Raw genomic sequence first — 21,208 nt, 5'->3', positions numbered from 1 at the left:
GGGGAAACTACGAACACATGAAATCAAATTAACCTATAACCAGGCTAAGCATGTCTCATTTGTAAAATAAAATAAAAATCCGATTGATCTTCTCTTTCACAATTCGAGGAAGTCAGTCAGAGAGAGTGGACAAATCACGGTGATGAGAGAGACAAGAGACAGAAAAACCCCTTCCTTCTCTTCCCCTTCTCCTTCCCCTTCCCCTTCCCCCAATCCCCCTAGGCACCTCCTTTGACTGAAGCTGCAAGCAAGCTCTGCAGCAGCTGCAGCGTGCACGCGCTCACGCGCGCGCCCCTGGCCTCTCCCCTGGATCTGGGCGGCGGCGGCCGGGGGAGCGCGCCTAGCTTTGGGAGCGCGCTCATGCAGCGGTTTTCTTCTCCCACAATCCAGAGGCTTAGGCGCGGGGAGGGGTAGAAAGAGAGGAAAGTAGGCGGAAGGATATCGAGGGCGGAGGGAGCAAGCGCGTTCTCTTTTACGGGAGGGAGGGGGGGGGTCTGTGTGTGCGAAGCAGCTTCAGAGTGTGATGCGGCTCTGCGGTTCGGAAGCCGTTACTCTGACTCCTCCTGAAGGAGGAGAGGAGAAGGAGGCGGCGGCGGGGGCGGGGGTGGTGGGGGGGGTGGGGACGGCCGTGATTTAGTCCCTGGATTTCCGAGCCTAGCCAGGCTAGGGATCGGGGAGACTTGAAGAGGGCCTGGGGTTAGGACAGCGCAGTCGAGCCCCCACCCCGGGAGGGGAAGGGGGACAGCCGACGAGGTTTTGGGGCTACGGGAGGAGACATGGTATCGGTGGAGGAGGAAGGAGGAGAGCTTCTCCTTTGACTGGTGTGCGGCGGCGGCTCGGGAGGCTCGGCAGTCCCCGACGCCCCCTCCCCTCCCTGCTGCGGTCTCCTTCAGCTCTCGGCTGTGCAAGTTGGAGCCGGAGCCTCCGCGGAACCCTCGCGGACGGCGGGGCATCTGCGTCGGGTGCTTACTCAAGCCAATAGCCGATTCTTTTTGGGGAGGGGAGATTCCCCCGGAGTGTCTCCTCCCGGAGCCGGGGAAGCTCGCGGGGCTTTTTGTCTCCTCAGCTCCAGCCCCCTCCAGATGCCTTTTCTCTGCCCCTCCTCGCCTTCTAGAGACATTTGCGGCAGCGGCGGCTGTTGCTGCTGGCGGCTGCTGAAGCTAGACCCCCGGGGTCCGCGATCGTTTCACTCTGATTCTTTGAGGAGGGACAGGGCTTCCCCCTCCACCATGAGATTCTGCTCCACTGCGGAAATGTGGTTTCATTGATTCCTGCTCATTTGGGGAAAGAAAAAAAAAAGGTTTATCGACCTTCCACCAGTTCCCTCGTAATATTCTTTTTTTGTTTCCCCCCCAAATTGGGCTTAGTTCTTTAAAAAACAAAACAAAAAACGAACGACACACACATCTGTAAGATGGAGAATGAGATTTTTACTCCACTCCTGGAACAGTTCATGTCCAGTCCCTTGGTCACTTGGGTAAGTGGTGTTAACCCGTTGGCACATTTCGTTTTGGGAGTGGGGGGATGCATCTTACCGCAGAGATGGAGGTCGGAGTTTGTTTAATGATGAAGGCCATTATATTTCAGGTTAAAACATTTGGACCTCTGGCTGCAGGAAGTGGGACCAATCTGGATGAATATGTAGCCCTGGTGGATGGTGTGTTCTTGAATCAGGTCATGCTACAAATGTAAGTGCCTTTTTCTTTTTTATCGGACATGTCTTTTTTGGTTAAAAACAAAAAACCAAAACCTTTGTGAACTTCCAGCTTTTGAGTTTGAAGTAATGTTGGACTTTGAAACAGCTTTTTTTTTTCCAGGTAGGTCCATGTGGTCAAGCATTGGTCTTTGAAGAGAAAAGGTCCCATGCTATCTATATTTGTTGGTATGATTTTAAAAAATTGTAAGGTGAAATAGAATATCAGTATTTTCGTTTAACAAGCAGAATGTATTGCTCCGTGTTTTAAATGTTGAAAATCAAATCCAAATTATGTCATAATGTAGCTACTACGCTTCCCACCCTTAAAAAGTAAATTCCACTTTCTGGAAAGAAGATGGAATGTATCCAGTTTATAAGAAAAAAACATTTCATAAAGTACATGAATTTGTTGCATGGATATTTCTTTTGAACCTTTATGACTAAAAAGAAATTACTCAAATTTTGAATCTGGTAAAGTAAGAACAGATTTCAGAAGACAGAATTTCAGACAATAGAAATGATTAGTGAGGAGGACTGTTGATGAGATTATAAAAGTTTTTAAGAAGCTTATAAAATTTGTGAACTCTTGCCAGATTTGTTTAGAGGATACATTTTTGGAGAATATTGAGGGTTTAGATGCACAAAGCCTTTTTTTTTTTCTTAAATGACAGCCAGTAGATTCCAAGTTCTTGGAGGAGAGGAACCCTGTAGTTTTTCATTCATATATCCACACCGCCAAGTAGAGTGCCTTGCAAGTGCAATAGGTGCTTACTAAATGTTTCAATTGAACTAGATGTGACTTAATAGTTTAAAAACTCTTTGTTTCTTATGCTCATACTGTATTGTGTTAAGCAGCGAAATGTGTCGCTATTGTGGAAGCTGATTACTGAAATCTCATTTTTAACTGATTAAAAGAAAAATAACACTTATTTTCATCAATAAAGCATATCTATATGCCTTGTCTTTTAATAGAGGTTGCAAAAATCAAAATGTTTTAAGTTTTGGCCACAGTGTAATATCATTCTGCCAGTACTAATTAGCAAGTGGCAGTTGGAACATTTGACATCAAGACTTTTATCATTTTGATACATAGGAATTTAGTGCATTACTGGAGTAAATATTTGTTTTTAGAGACATTTCTCAAAGAATGACAGCTTGGATGTTTTTTAGTTTGCTTATGTGCATAAAATAATGCAGAACATATCTGCAAATTATTATACTGATAACTTTTCAGTGTATTTGATGGGTATGTTCTAATTCAGTGATTAACCTTTTTTTGTGTCATGGACTCCTTTTGCTGTCTGGTGAAACAGACCTTTCAGAGAATAATGTTTTTAAATGCATAAAGTAAAATACATAGGATTACAAAGGAAATGAGTTATGTTGAAATAAATGTTTAATTTTGTCTGGTTCAAGTTTACATATCCCCTGAAATCTATCCACTGATCCCTAGGGAGTTTGTGAAACATAGGTTAAGAACACTGCCTCTAAAGTAATTTTTGTGCTGCTTTTTCACATCTCTAGCCATAAATCTACTGGACTGCTTAATATTTTCCCAAGTTGTCTCATTTGCAAAATTTGAAATTTTTACATAATTTACTAATAATATATTGAATATCATTTTAAAAATTGACTCCTATTGTAACCATGTCAACCAACAAGTGTTTATTAAGGGCCTATTTTGTGCAGGTTAACTCTATAAGTTACAATGTGCTAATATGCATTGATAAAATGAGTTTCCTAACTGGGAGTTTCCTATATCAATGAAATAATAGGTCTGGTTTAAAAAAAAAAGTGCCAGGCATCCCTGTAGGAACTGGAGATACAAACTTTATAGAAAGATAGGTGTTTGAAAAATGTTTAATTCTGAAACACTTAATATGTTGAGAATCAAATAAAAAGCATTTGAACTAAACACATTTTCAAGGTTGCCTGATAGAAAATAAAATTAAGCAACTGTGAATTGAAGTGTATTTCATCTATATATCTTTTTTCCCCCAATTTTTTTTATTTGTTCTTTCTATTCCATAGTAATCTTTTTGACAGGACTTCTTCCAAAATTACAGATTTTTGTAATATTGAACTATTAAGCAAATTGCTAGGATACCTAAAATATAGTTCTATATTAAGTTCAACACATGACAGGAAGAGTGGCTATGACAAAAGATACTCAGAATTTGTTCCCCTTATGTTGCCTCATTCACATGTTTTAAAAGAGTAATATTCTGAACACTTCCATTGGAAACTGAAACATGATTGTTGTGTTTAAGTAAATTGTGTGTTGTAAAACCAAGAAAGATAGAAATTTAAAGCAGACTACTTCTCTTAGATTTTTTAAAATAGAACTTTTCTTCTACTTCAAATTCTCTTCTGTTAAAAAATTGCTAAATCCAGCGGCAATGTCAAGAGACCTTGGAGATTATTTTTACTTTTGAGCATAGTTTTATGTTGTTTGTTTCTGCTTTTAAGTGGATGGTGTTTCAAAATAGTGTCTTTTTTGGAAATTAGCTTGTTCCTAAACCTTAGTTTCTTCAAATCTGCTTCTGTGTTTTCAGTTCCACCTCTCAGTTTCTCTAATTACTCTCCCTACATAAAACTTCTGGAGTGTGTTAAAATTCTGTTCTGAATAACTCATATAAGGATGTTCTTAAAAGATCTACTCTGTTAATTGAATAACATAAAAAGAAAATGTGAAAAAGAGGAAGCTCTGCTTTTTTTCCCCTAGGATTTACTGGCAAACTATGTACAAAATTTGTTTTAGTCATTAGTTTAACTCATTTACTTTAGAAATTAATTTTTTGTCTACTCTTTTGTTTTTTGAGGATGTGATTAACATATTAAGCTGAGTATTAATCTGTTGAAATTTTAGATATTCTTTAGGAACCTAAGCCAAATCTGTCAGCTTAATTTCCAGATAACATTTCAGTTACATCCCTTTAAAATAAACTTCTTTTGTTACTTTTAACAAGTAGTTATGTAGTACATATGTATTTTTAAAGCATTTTGTTCATGGTATTGTCATTTGTGTTTTTTCAGTTTGTGACCTGTATACATATGCTAGTTCAATTTAAGAAATATGCCATAATATTTTAACTACTACCTTTATATTACACATGTGTCAGTAACATTAAGTATGCTGGTAAAATTGGTGGCTTTGGGGTGCTTTTTTTAATATAAAATATTAAGAGCAAGAAGATGGATTTCTTTAGGGAACTGTTAACTGGATATGGTGATCCATATGGTTGATTGCCTTCATTACTTAGGATTCTTTGTTCACTTAGAATTATAACAAGTGCAGAGGTGAATCATGGAATTAATTTAGTAGTTTCTTAAATCAAATGAAACCCTGTGAGAACTTGCGACATTTCTTCCATTTGGAAGCTAGTGGGAGAACTGGAGTGATTAGCTAACTACATATTGTAGAGGCATTTTCCTACTATTATAACTGATTGGTTTTTCCTCAGTGTTTTTTAGCAAACAAATATGACAGTGATCCTAAAATAGAAAATCATCATCATCATCCTGTTAGAGATGTCATTCTGTAACCATCTTTGTATAAGATTTCTGCATTAGTGGATCTAGGATCTCCTTAATTGGGTATTCCCTCTGATTGTTCTGACCTCAACCTATCTACTCCTTCTGGTTCTAATTGTTTTTCATGCCCTGCTCAAAATCCTCTATAGTTATAAATACCTATGCCATGCTGGATGATTTTAGATACTTCTTTTAACATTCTTTGGGTACCAGTCCATTACTGAGGCTATTCATCTTTTATTATGACACGATCAACCTACTATTTCTGTTGTGTTATTTTGATGATATCTTTTACATTGCTTTGCGTGTCCAAGTCACATCTGTCAGTGTGATACTATTTCCATTGGCCTAGAGAACAGATGTGGGGGTAGGAGGGAAGAGATAGGACATAATAATTGTCTTCAAAATTTGAAGGATTGTCCTGTGGAAGAAGGCTTAATCAGCTTCTCTATGACTTTTGTGAGAGAACTGGGAGAAGTGAGTTGAACTTTCAAAGAGACTGTATTTAGGCTGGTGAGAAAGAACTTCTTAATAAAATTCTCAAAAAGGGAATCAGCTGCCTTGGGGAGTAGTGGGGTTCCTCCTCATTACTTGCCAATCAGTAAGCATTTATTAAGGAGGTTCTAGGATCTGGGACCATAAAGACATGTCAAAAGCCACATCTTGAGTTTGTCATAGAGGAGATTCTTATTCTTATTCAGGTTTGGGCTGTACTACTTGACTAAATCTTGTAACTTTTCTGGACCTCAGTTTCCTTATCTATAAAATGAGGTTCCCAACTCTGAACTTATTGTGATTTTGTGTGATCAGTCTTTGGATCACTCAAGAGTTTTTACTTGAAGACTGTGGTGTTCCCTAATTCACAACCATGTATCATCACTGAAAGAGTATTGGTATTAAAATGGGTTTTTATCTCATGGATGAGTATGACATCATTAAAAATGCTTCACAGCTCCCTAAATGCAATCTAGCATGGATTCTTTCAGCTCTTTAAATTTAGGCCCAACTTATTGTCCATCTGCAGTATCTAAGGTGTATGTGTATATATATATATATATATACATATACATATACACACACACACTGATGGAGTAATTCAGTATGCTGCCTGTCATATTTGCATGTGATAATCTGGGCATTGGGCCCTCTTCATCTATTTTTTTTTCCTATGTAGCTAATTAGGCAAATATCTATTGAATAATTGTGACCCTTATTGAGTAGGCTTTTTCTGGATCTTGATTGAATCAGTGTAAATGTTATTCACAAACAGGAGAATGTGTGAAACTTTGCTATTTATGGGGAATTGTTTGATTTGAACACTATTCAAGATATACCTGTGATAATTGTGAATGCCTTTGGTGAGCATACATGTTGTTTTATGTAACATGAAGTGGAGTGAATGGTTAGCCACATTACCTGGATTTGAGTTGTAAAATTCAGGAATTTTGTTGACTTTTTTTTTTTTTAGGATTTTGAGCATTAATGAAGAAATTAGTAGAACACACTCTCCAAGTATCTTTCATATACTAATAGTGTACATTGTGATTATCTGTATATGGTACATGTGTCCTGCTGGTACTGAGGAAAGAATAGTGCCATTGGAATAAGATGATTTGGGCTCAAATTTGACCGTCTTTGTAACTTTGGGTAAGCCATTTAATGCCCGTAACCCTTAGTTTCTTCCTCTGTAAAATGAGAGGATTGAACAAGATCACTTGAGAGGTCCCTTCCAGCTCTCAATCTAGGATGAACCTATGAAGATTTTTTTTCTCGTAGAGGCTGAGTTGGTGCAGCTTAATAAAATGTTTGTTAAATAGTTGGGGGAGAAAATAAATTAGCAGAACAAAATTTGATGGTATGATACAACCATAGTGAATAATAATACTACTATCATAATATTTAAATGTACTACAACTAGAAAAGGTTACTTGGTAGTATGTTTATGTTAACTAAAAAAAGTTTTGAGGTTTTTTCCTCAATTCTACTTAAGAGATCTTAATTTTGGATTCAAGTAAATAATTTAATGTAGTATTTCTCAAACTCTGGTTGCTTCTCTGAGTGAATCTTTTATGTGTGTGAAAACTCAGTTGAGCATTAAAGGATGACCAGTTTAAAAGTTAGCCTGGATTAGTCCAGTAATTTTTAATCTGGGGTCCATGAACTTGTTTTGTAAAATATTTTGATAATTATTTCAGTATAATTGGTTTCCTTTGAAATCCTTTGTATTTTATTTTATGCATTTAAAAGCAGTCTGAGAAGGCAGTCCACAGACTTCACCAGACTGCCAAAGGGTATCCATGATACAAAAAAAAAAAAAGGTTAAGAACACAGTGGCCTAATCAAATGCTTTTTTGCAATTGACATAAAAAAATATAAAGATTTTGTGTTCTGTGTACCTTTCAGTCAGTAGCTGTTTAACTGAAATAATATAGTCTATTATAGGAAATTGTAAAGCTTGCCTTTTCTCTTTTCATATCTTCATCATTGATATAGTATAGAGAGAAAGGGATGTGTGTGTAGTTTTTGTCCTTTCTAGTCCCTTTTTTGGGATAATATGGAACATAATTTTTCTAATTTTTTGATATTTCCCTCTCATAAAGTACCTGGCACATAGCACTTTAATAAATGCTTATTGATTGGAATTTTTTTAATGATCCTCAATATTTTCAAGATTGTGTTCCCTTTGGGATGGATGTTCCCTCTAGTGTTCCAGCTACCCTTCTTGACTTTGTTTTCATGAGATCTTAGTTCTTCATTTAGTACATTGGAGATAACAGATAAAATGTCATAGATAATGAGGAATATTTAGAATTATAGAAATGTTGATGTCTGTAATTTTTAATCTTGGAGTCATGTGACACATATGGGTCTGACAGTAAGCTTTCTGTAGATTTATTTTCCCTTCTGCTTTTTTTTTACTATTTTATGAGTTAATATTGTTTATAATCCTCTATTATCTTCTACTGTAGTACTTAATAAATAAGTTGCTGCTACATATCTCTACTTGGTAAGGACGCTTAGTGTTTGCTGCCTAAGGCAGTTTCTGTGCTTATATGATCTCAGACTATGTTAATAGATACATTATGAGTAGAATGAAGGGAAGTGATAACCTTTTTGTACCCTGTTAAGACTATATTTGGAGAATTATGTTCAGTTTTGGGTGATACATTTTAGGAAGGGCATTGATAAGCTGGATAAAGGAGTCTACTCACAGTGGTGTGAGGACCAGGGCTCATCATCCAAGGATTGTATAATTCTTAGTACCTATGTAACCTTGGACAAACTGCTTACACTCCCTTGGCCTCATTTTTCTCATTTATAAAATGGGGAGATTTTAAGATAGCTTTTAAGACTATGTAGTTCTGGAATCTTGATCCCTATCACCTCTGTAGAAGATGTACATTTTCTCATCAATTTTTTTCAGGCCAAACTTGGTCATAATTAGATAGCAATTTAGATTTTTTTTTATATACATGAGTTTATTACAAATTTTACTGATATAAAAGATGTGTACACGTTTACAAATAACAATAAGCTATACAAAACTCTATTGTAAATTCCATAGAGCTAATCATTTTTCATAGAATGCTTTTGATTTTTTCTGAATTCTTGTATCTATAGCTAATCTGTGGTTGCAGTTCAACTGCGATTTGACAAATGGTGCTGCATTCCAATTGTAGTTTAGTTTTTATCATTCTTTTAATTTACATTGTTATGGTCTTGTATATATTGTTTCTCTGGTTCCTTTGACTTTACTTTGTATCAGTTCATATAAATCTTTCCCTCTTGTTTGAATTCTTCATATTCATTCTTGTGGAAAAATATTTCATTTTATTCATGATTTTGTTTAGCCCATCTCACATTAACTTTGTTTCCAGTTTTTTGCTGTACAACAAATATTGCTGTGACTGTTTTGGTGTTTATGGTACCGTTATTTTGCCATTGATAACTTTGAGGTGTAGGCCTAGCAGTGGGCTCTCTGGGACAAAGGATGTGGATATTATTGCCAATTTTTTTTTCACCATAATTCCAAATTGTCCTGTCAATTCTTAATGTTCGGTATAATCAACACATCAACATCAGTCCTAGAGTTGCAGCATTTGTTGCCTGGATATTTGCCTTCTCTCTTCCTGTTCATTAATGAGATTTATTTATAATTCTTTTTCCTTACTAGGTTTGGGTGTCAAAACCATACTTGGCTCATAGAAACAATTGAATAGTATTCTGTCTCTGTAGCATATAAGCAGTCTTGATAGCGTAGGAATTGATCCTTGGAGGTTTTGAAAATTTGTTTGTGAAGCCATCTGGTCCTTTTCCTTTTTTATTGGGTAATCTGACAACAACTTGACTGATCTCTTACTTTGAGATTTGTTTTGGGTAAATTATTTATTTCCTGGATTGTTAGTCATGGTATTTTCACATATATTCATTCTTTATTAAAAGTTATATTTATTAGTATATGAGTTACATAATGATTTCGATAATTTTCTTAATTTCTTTTGTGTTCATTATAATTTCTTTTTTTTTAGTTCTAATTTTGGTCATATGAGCTTGCTTCTCCTTTTTTTGATTCAGTTTGCTAATGGTTTATCAGTTTTATTGGTATTTTTAAAAACTAGCTCTGTTTTGTCATTTTCATTGCTTTTCCATTTTGTTAATTTTACCTTTTTTTTTGTTTTCCTTTCGCTTATTACTTTGTTTCTTTTCTTATTTTTTTTCAGATGTACACTTAATTACTTTATTTTTCCCTTTGCCTCTGGTAAACACTCTAAGTTTGTCTTTCAGAATAGTTTTGGCTTCATCACGTTGATGAAGCTGACATGCGGTTTTTAAAATTTTATAATTTGCAACTCAAAAAAATCTACTGTTATACAATTTTCTTCTTAAACCCAGAATTTGTTTTATTGTTGTTTGTTTCACATTTTTATTTCAGAGTAGGCTGAGAATACAGTATATGAAATTTCTCTTTAAACTTTGCCCAAGTTATCTTTTAGTTCAAGTATATGGTCATTTTAAAAAATATTGCACATGTACTGCCTTTTACTATTATCTACTGCTTATTTGTTAATTTGTTCAAATTGACTTAGCATATTGTGATGTTTTTTTGCCTTTTGGAGGGCAATTGGAGTTAAGTAACTTGCCTGAGGTTACATGGCTAGTTTTTTTGTGTGTGGGTGTTAAGTGTCTGAGGCCAGAACCAAACTCAGGTCTTCCCGACTCCAGGGCCAGCGCTTTACTCATTGCACCACCGAGCCACCCCATATTCTGTTTTGACCTTTATTCTTAATTACTAATTAATTTAGTTAAATTTAAATTAAAAATTAAATAGTTCACTTTCTATTAGCTATTTAATTTATTTGCTGTATTATTTAGTGCTTTACATAATACTTATGTTATTAATCATTCATTTTGGCATAATATCTTGTTTTTATCTTGGTTCATTTTGAGGATTACTTTTTGAAATTTCTATACCTCCAAAACTTTGTGTTCACTAAATGTATTTGTTCACTTCTGTATTTTAATTCTTTGCCTGTGACATTTTTCTGTTTCTGATTTCTCAGACCAAGCTGAAGCATTAACTTTAAAACTTTTTTTAACTTTAAAAAGCATTAACTTCCTCAAAATGTTATAAAAATAGTTTGAGCAACTAGAGAGTTTCATGTCCTTTGAGTGATTCTGACATCTTTAACTCAACTCTTTTTTTTCATTGTTATATTTCCAGCTGCTTATTAGATCTGTCCTCTTAACTGGCATTAAAATACCTAAATCCATTTTATGGTTTATTGAGAAACATAATGCTCACATCCAGAAAGGTGTATTCCCTGGCAATATTCTGCCTTCGTCAGATTGCATATGGAATATTTTGTTTACTTCTGTATGCTACTTTGGAGGAAGGACATTGATATACATTATAGTAGAACCAAGATGCTTAAGTGACTTGATTCAAAACTTTATGAGGTTTGGTTTAATCAATCAACAAGTATTTATTAAACATCCCCTCTATACCAGGCACATAGGCGCTGGAGATGAGAGTACAAAAGAATGAAATAGTCTCTCCTTTCAAGGAGCTTTTCTGATGGGGAGACAATAAATACATAAAGAGCATAAATATAAAATAAATAAATAGAAATAATATTCAAAGTAGTTAACTACAAGGCTATTTGGGAAAGAGGGCATTAACATTTAGGGGAATCAGGAAAGAAACTAGAAGTGTTTAGCCTAGAGAAGCAAATGTGTTACATGTTGGTTATGTCTTCATGTATTTGAAGACTTGTCATGTGGATGGAAGAATTAGATTTGTGTTTCTTGGCCACAAAGGGCAGAACAGGGAGCAAAAGAGTGGACATTACAGAGAGGCAGATTAAAGTTTAGGGAAAAAGTTTCTAATAATAACTATCCAAAATTGAATTGTTTTTCCCTTTTGATGTAGTAGAAAGTAATGGTGGGTAGGTACACAAGGACCTGACTAGTGGTTTCTGAGCAAAGGCTGGATGACCACGTATAGGATGTGCTATAGCAATACTTGTTCAGGTATGGTTTGGTGTAGAGGAAACTCCTGTGCAATGATGAATTCATATGATATTCTGATTGTGTAAGTGTACTGCTGAAACAGTATATTACAACGGAGCTCACTGTACCTAAAATTGTCGTTCTCCAAATCCTTATTATTGCTAGTGGCAACATTATGCTCCCATTTCCTTCTAAGCTTGTAACTTTGCTTTGATTTTTAAAAATTTTAATATGTATCCATTTAGTCATTGAATCATGTTGATTTTTTCCTTTTGCATTTCTCTTGGATTAGAAATTTCTCTAACTCTAAAACTATAACCTTAGTGTAGACCCCAAACTAATGCCTGGGTAACTACGACTGATTTATCTATTCCAGCTCCATTCTTTATATACCTGCCAGGATAGTATTTCTCAAGAATTGTTTTATTTATTGAACAAATAGTTTTGTATAGTTTATGTACAAAGAAAGCATTCTGCTAGTTTTCATCATCTAAATCCTTTATATTATCACCCTGTCACTTCCTGAATCACAACAAAATTCATTTCCCTATTATTTAAGACCTTTTCTTTCACTATTTATTCTTGGTATTTTTCTAACTTTACCTCTTGTTATTCCCTAGTATATATCTTCTCCACTTGAACCAGGAATGAAAGCAACATTAGAGTAGATAATGGTTGCCTTACTACTTTCTTATAGGAATTTCTCATAGGAATTAAAATATTTAGAATCTGAATGGGCTAATAACATAGTCTTTTTTTTTTTTTTTACAGTTGAGGAAACTAAAGCTCAGAGAAATTAAATGATTTGCCCAACGTACAACACAGATAGTAAGTGGAAGAGCTAGGATTCAGACTGAAGTCCTTTAACTCAAAATCCAATGCTCTTTCTACCACAGAGCATTGATTTCTTGTTCTCATTCTTGCATTTCCCCCCTTGTCTAGGTTATATTCCTAATTCTTCTATCTCAATCACTAGTAATCCCTTATTTTTCCACTTTTATTAGGGAATAAGGTATTTCATTTAAGTGAAGTGTATTTTCAAGATACTGATGCCGTTTTAAGCAGTCTTTTAAAATATGGGAACCATTATTTTTACAAATTTCATTTCTCTGCTTCTTATAGCAGATTATACAGAATGTAATTTGACTTTTCCATGATGATCCAGGGTCTTATTATGAGCATCAATAATTGTACTGAATTGAAATACAGCAAAATCTTCAGGATATTATCAAATGACTAGGGCATTTTGACAGATTTTTTGGAATTCTCCTTATGGCACCAAAATTTGGAAAAATAGATTAAAAAGATTACTAAAATTGCATGTAAAGTCAGAGTAAATTATCTCCAAGTGACCAGTCTTAAAGATTTTCTTATAAATAAAGCTTCAGCACACAGATTTTCTGACATCTGTTTTGGGTGCTTAGAGACCTTTGTGGCTTACTGGGGTGTTCTCAGTTGTATTCTGGATAATAGAGGCTGTCAGAGAAGTGACCTCCTGATAAGTTGTATTATTTCCTATCACTTCTCTCAAGAACTGACTTAAGATGCTCCTTTAACTAATTTCCTTATTAATACCACGATAATTTTTTTCCCTTCCTTTTGCTTAAATTCCTTTTTGAGATCCACTCTCCTTTACTCTCATAACCTACCCCCTCTCATTCATAACCTCTTCTTTCTTTTATGTTTACTGATTGAGTGAAATATATTTCTGTACCCAACTCTTTGTGGTTTTGTGTGTGTGTGTGTGTGTGTGTGTGTGTGTGTGTGTGTTCTTTGACCATTTCAGATGAAAGTTAGGTTCAAGTATTGCTGGATCATCCCAACCCTTCCTCTTTGTATAGTCTTTTACTTGTACACTCTGATCATGTGAAATAATTTCCCCATTTTTCTGCTCTTTTTCCTTCTGTCTCTACCCCCCACATATTCCTCTTCCACTCCCTTTCCATTTTTTTTCTTTTTGGAGGGGAGAGGGCAGGGCAATTGGGGTTAAGTGACTTGGCCAAGGTCACACGGCTAGTAAGTGCTAAGTGAGGCCAGATTTGAACTCAGTTCCTTCTGACTCCAGGGCTGGTGCTCTATTCACTGCGCCACCTAGCAGCCCCCCTTTCCATTCTTTTAAGGTCATCACAACATAACAAAATCACCTCCATACCCTCTTTTTTGTTAAATTTCTGCTATGACCCTTGATGGTGATGAATTGTGAGGAGGTGTCATCTCCATATTATACTGCGAATATCTCATCCATGTTTAGTCCCTTAAAATGCGTTGCTCACATTTACCTTTTTATGTTTCTCTTGATTTCTTTGTTAGTATTTTAAAGTTTCTGCTAAGCTCTGAACTTTTCAATACTTAGAAGTCTTCTCATTCATTAAAGATCCATTTTTTAGGATTATACTCAGTTTTGCTGGATGAATTATTCTTGGTCTGTGTCATTTGCTTATATCATATTCCAAACTCTCTGCTCCTTTATTGTGGTGTCTGCACAGTTATGTATGATTCTGACCATAGTGCTTCAGTACTTGATTTCTTTCTGACTCTTTGCAGTATTTTTTTCTTTGATCTAGAAGCTCTAGATTTTGGTTATGATGTTCTTGGGAGTTTTCATTTTGGGGATTTAAGAAGTGACTGAGAGATTCTGTTTTTACCTTGTGTTCCGGTTCTAAGTGTTCTGGGAAGTTTTCTTTTATTATTTCTTGATAGACATCTAGACTTTTCTTTTGGTCTCTTCCAGGAATTCTAGTTGAACTTGTTCACAAGCAGTGTTTTTCTTTGAGGTTTTGCTTGTAGATACTTATTTTGAATTTATTCTCTTCCTCTGGATTTGGGTCACAAAGTATGGTTCCTTGCCTCAAGGAGTTTACAGTCTAATAGGGGAAGCAACATGCAAATACTTATTTATGCACAAGATACATATAGGGAAAATAAGAGGTAATGCTGTCATGTGAGTGAGAAGGGAAGGAAGGTATTAGACTGAAAGGCATTTTTTAGAAGGTGGATTTGAGCTGAGCCAGTTGCCCGGGATAGCATAGCTCTTAAGTGTTGGAGGTGAGATTTAAGGCAAGGCCAGTCAGACTCCAAGTCTGGTGTCATATATGCCATATCATAATGCCTCTTAACAAGGGACATGGGAATTTATAATTTTTCTTATACTTCTTCCTGCTACTCTCCTATCTTGGCTCTGCCTCCTCTTTTAGTCATTGTTAAGAATCTTAAGCAGTACAGAGCCAAGAACAGATTCCTGGCTGGGGTTCTATGGCCATATTGACATTGACCTATTAACAACTGGTCATCTAAATAGTTCTGAATCCAGTTTATTATTCTCTAGTCAATATCACTTCATCTTCTCCACAAGTATATTACAAGATACTTTATCAAAAGCATTGCTTAAATCTAAGTAAAGTATATCTATACTATTCATTTCATTTACTTGTTTAATAATGCTACCACAAAGGGAAATGTTTTGATGTTATTTGTTCTTGATGAAGTTATGCTTGCTGTTTGTATTCACCATTTACCATTCCTGCTGATTACTAACCACTTCAACAAATATTTATTAGCCACCTAGTATATACCAGGTCCTGTGTTGCATCCCAAGGATGTAAAATAAAATAGTCCCTGTTCTCAAGAAGCTTAGGTTCTCTCAGGAAGACAACATGCACATATATAAGTATATACAAATAAGTACATACAGAAAAATATGAAATATTAGTTAAATGTAAGCTACTTAGTGCAAGGGAAACTTAGCAATTGCTGGATTCAGGGAAGGAAACATCATAAAAAAGATTGTGCTTGAGCTGTGCCTTAAAGGAAGTGGTAAGAGATTATATGAAATGGAAATGAGGAGAGAGTACATTCTATGCATGGGGAGGTGAAGAGAGGGTGGTAAAGAAGGAAAGGACTGGGAATAGGGGAGGGGGTGATGAGCAGGTAGGCCACAAGCTTTCTTTAAAATAGTTTGATCCCCTATTGACTCTCTGTTTTTATCAGGTAGTATTGTTCATAATCTTCTGTTATCCTTCTTCGTAAGATTTTACAAATAAATTTATGTCCTAAGCCAGTATATTTCCTTTCTATGCCATCTTTTTCTGCTTGGCAAGTCAATTAACTATTTGTTAAGGTGCTTTTAAAGGCTCCTTTTTTCTTCTTGTTAAGGCAATTTATTTAGATTAAATTTTGTGGTAAATTATAATAGTATCAATGCTACTGTCTACTACCTATTTTCATTCTGAATAACTCATTTAAATAAGTCAGGATTCAGTTGTTTTAATTGTGTGCCTTATACTTTTCTCATTATTATTCCTTTAGCTTTATTACTAGTGGTGATCTTTGCTCTAGAAATTCAGCACTCTGCTTTTACACAGAAAAATCCAATTATAGCAACTACACATAGAGATTCAAAGGAAAAAAAGGTTTTTCCATAAGAACTACATTAATATCTATGAGAAATGAAGTAAGAGTTAAAAGATGAAATAAAAGCTATTGAGGAAACATTGAAAGGAGCATAAATCACTTAGCAAAGAAAGTGATAAGCTGTAACCAAGTAATAGACTCCCTGAAAGCTAAAATAGTGCAGACAAATCAATTATTCCATGAGACATCAAGAAATAGTAGAACAAAATCAAAAGATTGGAAAAATATATAGAAGATACAAACAGAGTATCATATAAAAAACAACTGGCCTGGAAGACAGATAAAAGAAGGTAATTTAAAAATCATTGAACTACCTGAAAACCATAATTTTAAAACAATAACAATAAACTTGGCATCTGTTTCAAGGAATCATAAATGAAAATTATGCAGATCTATTAGAATCAGAGGGCCAAGTGAAGATAGAATCCACTGATAACCTCTTGAAAATAAACTCAAAAGGAATATTTTCAGGTATGCCATGCCATAGTCAAAAATCTAGAACTCCTGCATCAAATAAAAATGTTGCAAGAATATAGGGGGAAAAATCAATTCAGGTATCAAGGAATGATCGTCATGATCACACAAGACCTGGCAACTTCTTTGTTTTTTCTTGGATAAATATGGAAAACAAAGTCTTGCTAGATTTTAATTCTTTCCTTTGCCCCCTGCATTCTAGTTTTATAGATCAGTAATTGGTTGTGGTTGACCGTACTTTGAGAAGTTATTCAGACCAACTTTGGGATGTTACAAGAATAGGTCTTCCTGCGTTAGAAAGATTCAAGTTTTGCTAGAAATATTTAAAGAAACAATCACCTCCTCCCTAGGAATATTATTCTCAACAGAATTGCAAATGGATAACATCTTTGCTATGTCAAGTGTAAGGTGGATGAGATGAAAGAAAAATCTAAGATACTCTTCCTATATAACAATGGTTTGCCAGGGAAGAAACTTTGCTCATATGAAAAGGGAACTTTAGGACCCTGTAGGAGTCAACACATTTATATCCTTTAGTTTGAGGTTATGGGTCCATGCAGGTTATTTCTTTCCTTCCATTACTGGAAGGTCCATATTAGGTGACTTGAAGGTTGCTGGGTCTCTTGCAGTTCTAGTAGCCTGCACCTGAATGAGCTCCATTGGTGATGGCTTCTGAGTACCTCTGTAGGACTGGGCACTGAAACCCATATCAGGTTTCTCAAGGGTTCTTGGTTCAAAAAAGGCTCCATTTTTCAGATGAGGATTTGTCTCTGTCTCCATTTCCAGAGTCCATGCTGCTGACATCTAGGCCAGGTAAGGAAATTGAAGATTCATGAATAAACCAGGACTTTTGCTTGGGAGAAGAATGGGGTGTCCTACTTGGAATGGACTGGGCTGAAGCAGTCAGTCTTACCTTATTTTGTTATTTCCCCATTTTGTAATTTCAGTTTATGGACTGTCTCTGCCAAATGGTGATACTTGGCTTCCTATGTGGTGAGGCTTTTATGGAGAGTGTATCCCATGTCTGTCAACCCTGAGTGCTGGATGCTCTCTTGTATCTCTTTTGTAATTAGAGAATTCATGATGATGCATGTAATCTTAGTCTTCACCATTGGGGCCTAGTTCATTTGATCACAGGAAGCTAAGGGGGTTATGGAGAAACTGTTTTCTCCTTCCTCAACCTTGAAAAGCTGTTGGTACTTCCTTTCTGGGATGACCAGCTTATTCCACAGAACCTTACTGCATATGTCAGATGAAGAAATATGCATTGGTGTTGAATCCTCAAGGATATCATCATAACTGAATGCCTGATAATGCATTCCACTTGGCAAAGACATCTTGCCTATCAGCCTACTTGTACTGTGCTCAATAACAGGCACCTCTGGATGATACCATGAAAGACTATGAACGGGGTATTTCTCTAGATCAGACCTATGTAGCCTGTGGCACACCAAAGGATTTAGGGTGGCCTGTGAAAAGTGGAGAGGAAAACATCATATACATTTTTTGCAGGCTGCCTGAAATCCTTTGGTGTGCCAGTGGGCTGCAGGTTGTGCAGGTATGCCCTAATAGATATTCAGAACTCTGGTTCCCAGGGTGAAAATCTATAGAAGTTATGCAAATAGGACAAAGATGTCAAAGTGATGAACTAGCAATGAGAGTCCTAAGCAGCTCTTATGCAGATGTTCTACATAGACTTGGGTCTCTGTGAAGAGGGGAAGGTGGGAAAAAGGGAAGGGGGGAAGGAAAAGACTGCCTTGGACAAGAAGCTGAGACTGACAAGACTCCAGACCCCTGTCATTCCTGAAGTGCTGAAGCATAGGGTGAACTGTGACCATGACAGAAGTAGTCCCAAGACCCAAATGGATCTCAAGTGGGAGAGTGAAGTCCTGGCAACTTCTTAAAGGGGAGATCTTGGAATATGGTATTCAGAAGGCAAAAAGTACAGGCTTATAACCAAGAATAGTTCACCCTTCAAAGCTAAGTATAATCCTTTAGGAGAAAAAAATGGATCTTAAAAAGAATGAAGGACTTTCAAGCATTTCTAATGAAGAGATTAATGCTGAATAGGAACATTTACATACAAACACACAAGTCCAGAGAAATCTAGAAAGGTAAATTTATTTGAGAAGTTGAGAGGAGGTATATGATGATGTAGTGCAAACATTTTAATAAAGAAGCAAAGATCCCTTTAGAACATTAACATCTTTAAAGGATGTCAAGGGAATTAAGAAAAGGGTCCTTTGGAAGGTAGATGGTTTGTGTTTTGAGGGTATTAAGAGAAGAAAGAGAAGGAAGGGTAAAAGGAAGAATACATTAGCTTGTAAAAGAGGAAGAAGAAGAGGGTAGAACTTATAATTTGGATGCACAGGAATATATAGACATGGAATAAGGGGTGGAGTGGACAAAGGAAGGTTGAAAAAATGGCATAGAAATACATCAAACTTAACATGGAAACCGATGGGGTTAGGAGTTAGGGTTTGGAAGGATTAATATGAGAGGATAATACAGGGAAGGGGATACAAAAAAAAAAAAAAGCAAAAACATTTCCTAATTCTAAAGGCGATATCAAAAGGGAAAAAAAGAAAGCAAAGAACTTGACTCTAATGGGGTACCTCAGATTGCCTCATAGACATTTAGGGAATAGTTGAACAAGTTGTAGCATATAAACACATTACTTCATAAGAAATGATGGAGACAATTCCAGAGAATTCTAACTGACGTAGAGTGAAGTGAGTAGAGCCAGGAGAATAATTTATCTAATGCCTTCAGTATTGCAAAGAAAAAAAAGTTGGAAGTTATAAGAACTCTGATCAAAGCAATAACCATTACTCCAGAGAACCTGTGATGAAACATATTACTTTATTACAAGAAGGTCCTGGCCACAAGGTATAAAGATCTGTTTTTGGTTACTGTAGCGTGGATTTCTTGTGCTTGACTATGCTTATTGTTAAAAGGAAGAGGGCTTGAGGGTAGGGGGCTAGCAGTAGAGATGTCTTTCTAAAGAGGGCCATTGTAACATTTTTTTTTAAATGCATAGAAGAGAATATAAGGAAGTTTAGAAGGAAGCACATAAGCAGGACAGTTTTGAAAGGAATATGTAAAGTTTATTCTACATTTAAAAAATAAAGCAAGCACTGTGAAATAGATTCCATCTTTTGCTGTTTGTATAGAAATGTTTTCTTTTTTGGTGTTTGATTCAGGATTTAAGAAAATAAAGGTTATATGACTCAGTTCCTCCATTTCTTCTTGGTCATTGGGCAAGCACTTAGAGTAACAACAGACATATTAGATAGTATAAATGGTTTTAAAAGTGGTGTAACTCTCAGTGCCCTGCTTTTCTGACACTCTGTCACCCTCACTATAGAATTGGAAATGGGTTACAGAGTACTGAGGACTATTTTTATTTTTCTTTGTTTCAACTAGGCTTGACCTTGGAAAGCAAACTTGGCTACTTGTCAGGACTATATTTGAAGCATTAAAAAAATTTTCTTTGTCTTTATTAATTTGTTTGTTTACTTTTAGTTTACAAGATTCAGTTCCACAATCCCTTGAGTTTCAAATTTTCTCCCCTTTCCTCTCCTTCCCCCTCCCTCCCCCAGCAGCATGCAGTCTAGTATGGGATTTGCAAATACTTTCACATTAGACATTAGTCAGGTTATGAAGAATGATTCTAACGGGATGGAATGAACAATGGGAAAGAGGAAACAAAACCAAACAAGAAAAAGAAAGAGAGCAGGTAGTTTGCTTCAATCTGCATTCAAACTCTCTTCTTTCTAGTTCTTTCTCTGGATGTAGACATCTCCATTATGAATCTTTTGGAGTTGTCTCATAACCGTGCATTGCTGAGAAGAGTCCAGTCTATCAAAGTTGATTATCAGATATATGTTGTGTCTGTAATTGTGTACAAATTTATTCGGGTTCTGCTCTTCTCATTCAGCATCAGTTTGTATAAGCCTCTCCCAGTAAATATGAAGTCCATCTGCTCCTCATTTCTTATAGCACAATAGTATTCCATTACATTAATATACCACAACTTGTTTAGCCATTCCCCAATTGATGGACATCCCCTTAATTTCCAATTCTTTGCCACCACAAAAAGAGCTGCTATAAATTTTTTGTACATATGGGTCTTCCTCCCACTTCTATGCTCTCTTTGGGATATAGCCCTAGAAGTGGTATTGCCAGGTCAAAGGATATGAAATTATTTATAGCCCTTTGGGCATAGTTCCAGATTGCTCTCCAGAATGGTTGAATCAGTTCACAACTCCACCAACAATGCATTAGTGTTCCAATTTTTCCACATCCTCTCAAGCATTTGCCATTTTCCTGTTTTGTCGTCTTAGCAAATCTGACCAGTGAGATGTGGTACCTCAGAGTTGTTTTGATTTGCATTTCTCTAATCAGTAGTGAATTAAAGCATTTTTTCATATGCTTATAGATAGCTTTAATTTCTTCCTCTGAAAACTAGCCTGTTCATATGCTTTGACCATTTATCATTTGGGGAATGACTTGTATTCTTATAGATTTGACTCAGTTCTCTGTATATTTTAGAAATGAGGCCTTTATTAGAGACATTGGTTA

General features: G+C 35.9%; 1 protein-coding gene and 1 pseudogene across 14 annotated transcripts in view; one reads left to right on the top strand and one right to left on the bottom strand.

Annotated features, from left to right (window-relative positions):
* Positions 1-496: 496 nt before the first annotated feature.
* CCDC88A (coiled-coil domain containing 88A) overlaps positions 497-21,208 on the top strand; it is a 173,670-nt gene continuing 152,958 nt past the window's right edge. For 6 of the 14 annotated variants that reach the window (XM_069071741.1, XM_069071735.1, XM_069071738.1 and 3 more), the window contains exons 1-2: positions 498-1,477; positions 1,588-1,688. In XM_069071741.1, coding sequence (XP_068927842.1) covers positions 1,415-1,477; positions 1,588-1,688 — 164 coding nt within the window. In that variant the 5' untranslated portion in view covers positions 498-1,414. Of the gene's footprint in view, positions 1,478-1,587; positions 1,689-21,208 lie in introns of all 14 variants that reach the window. The other 8 variants (XM_069071745.1, XM_069071744.1, XM_069071743.1 and 5 more) reach the window with 3 other exon arrangements.
* LOC138148955 (putative monooxygenase p33MONOX pseudogene) lies at positions 15,381-20,282 on the bottom strand (annotated as a pseudogene).

Source organism: Petaurus breviceps, unplaced genomic scaffold (genome assembly GCF_028583685.1).
Source record: "Petaurus breviceps papuanus isolate PSGF00001 unplaced genomic scaffold, PetGlider_PUasm1.0 90842, whole genome shotgun sequence".
Lineage (NCBI taxonomy): Eukaryota > Metazoa > Chordata > Mammalia > Diprotodontia > Petauridae > Petaurus > Petaurus breviceps.
The sequence above is the reverse complement of the archived record's forward strand: the minus strand, read 5'-3'. Positions and strand labels throughout refer to the sequence as shown.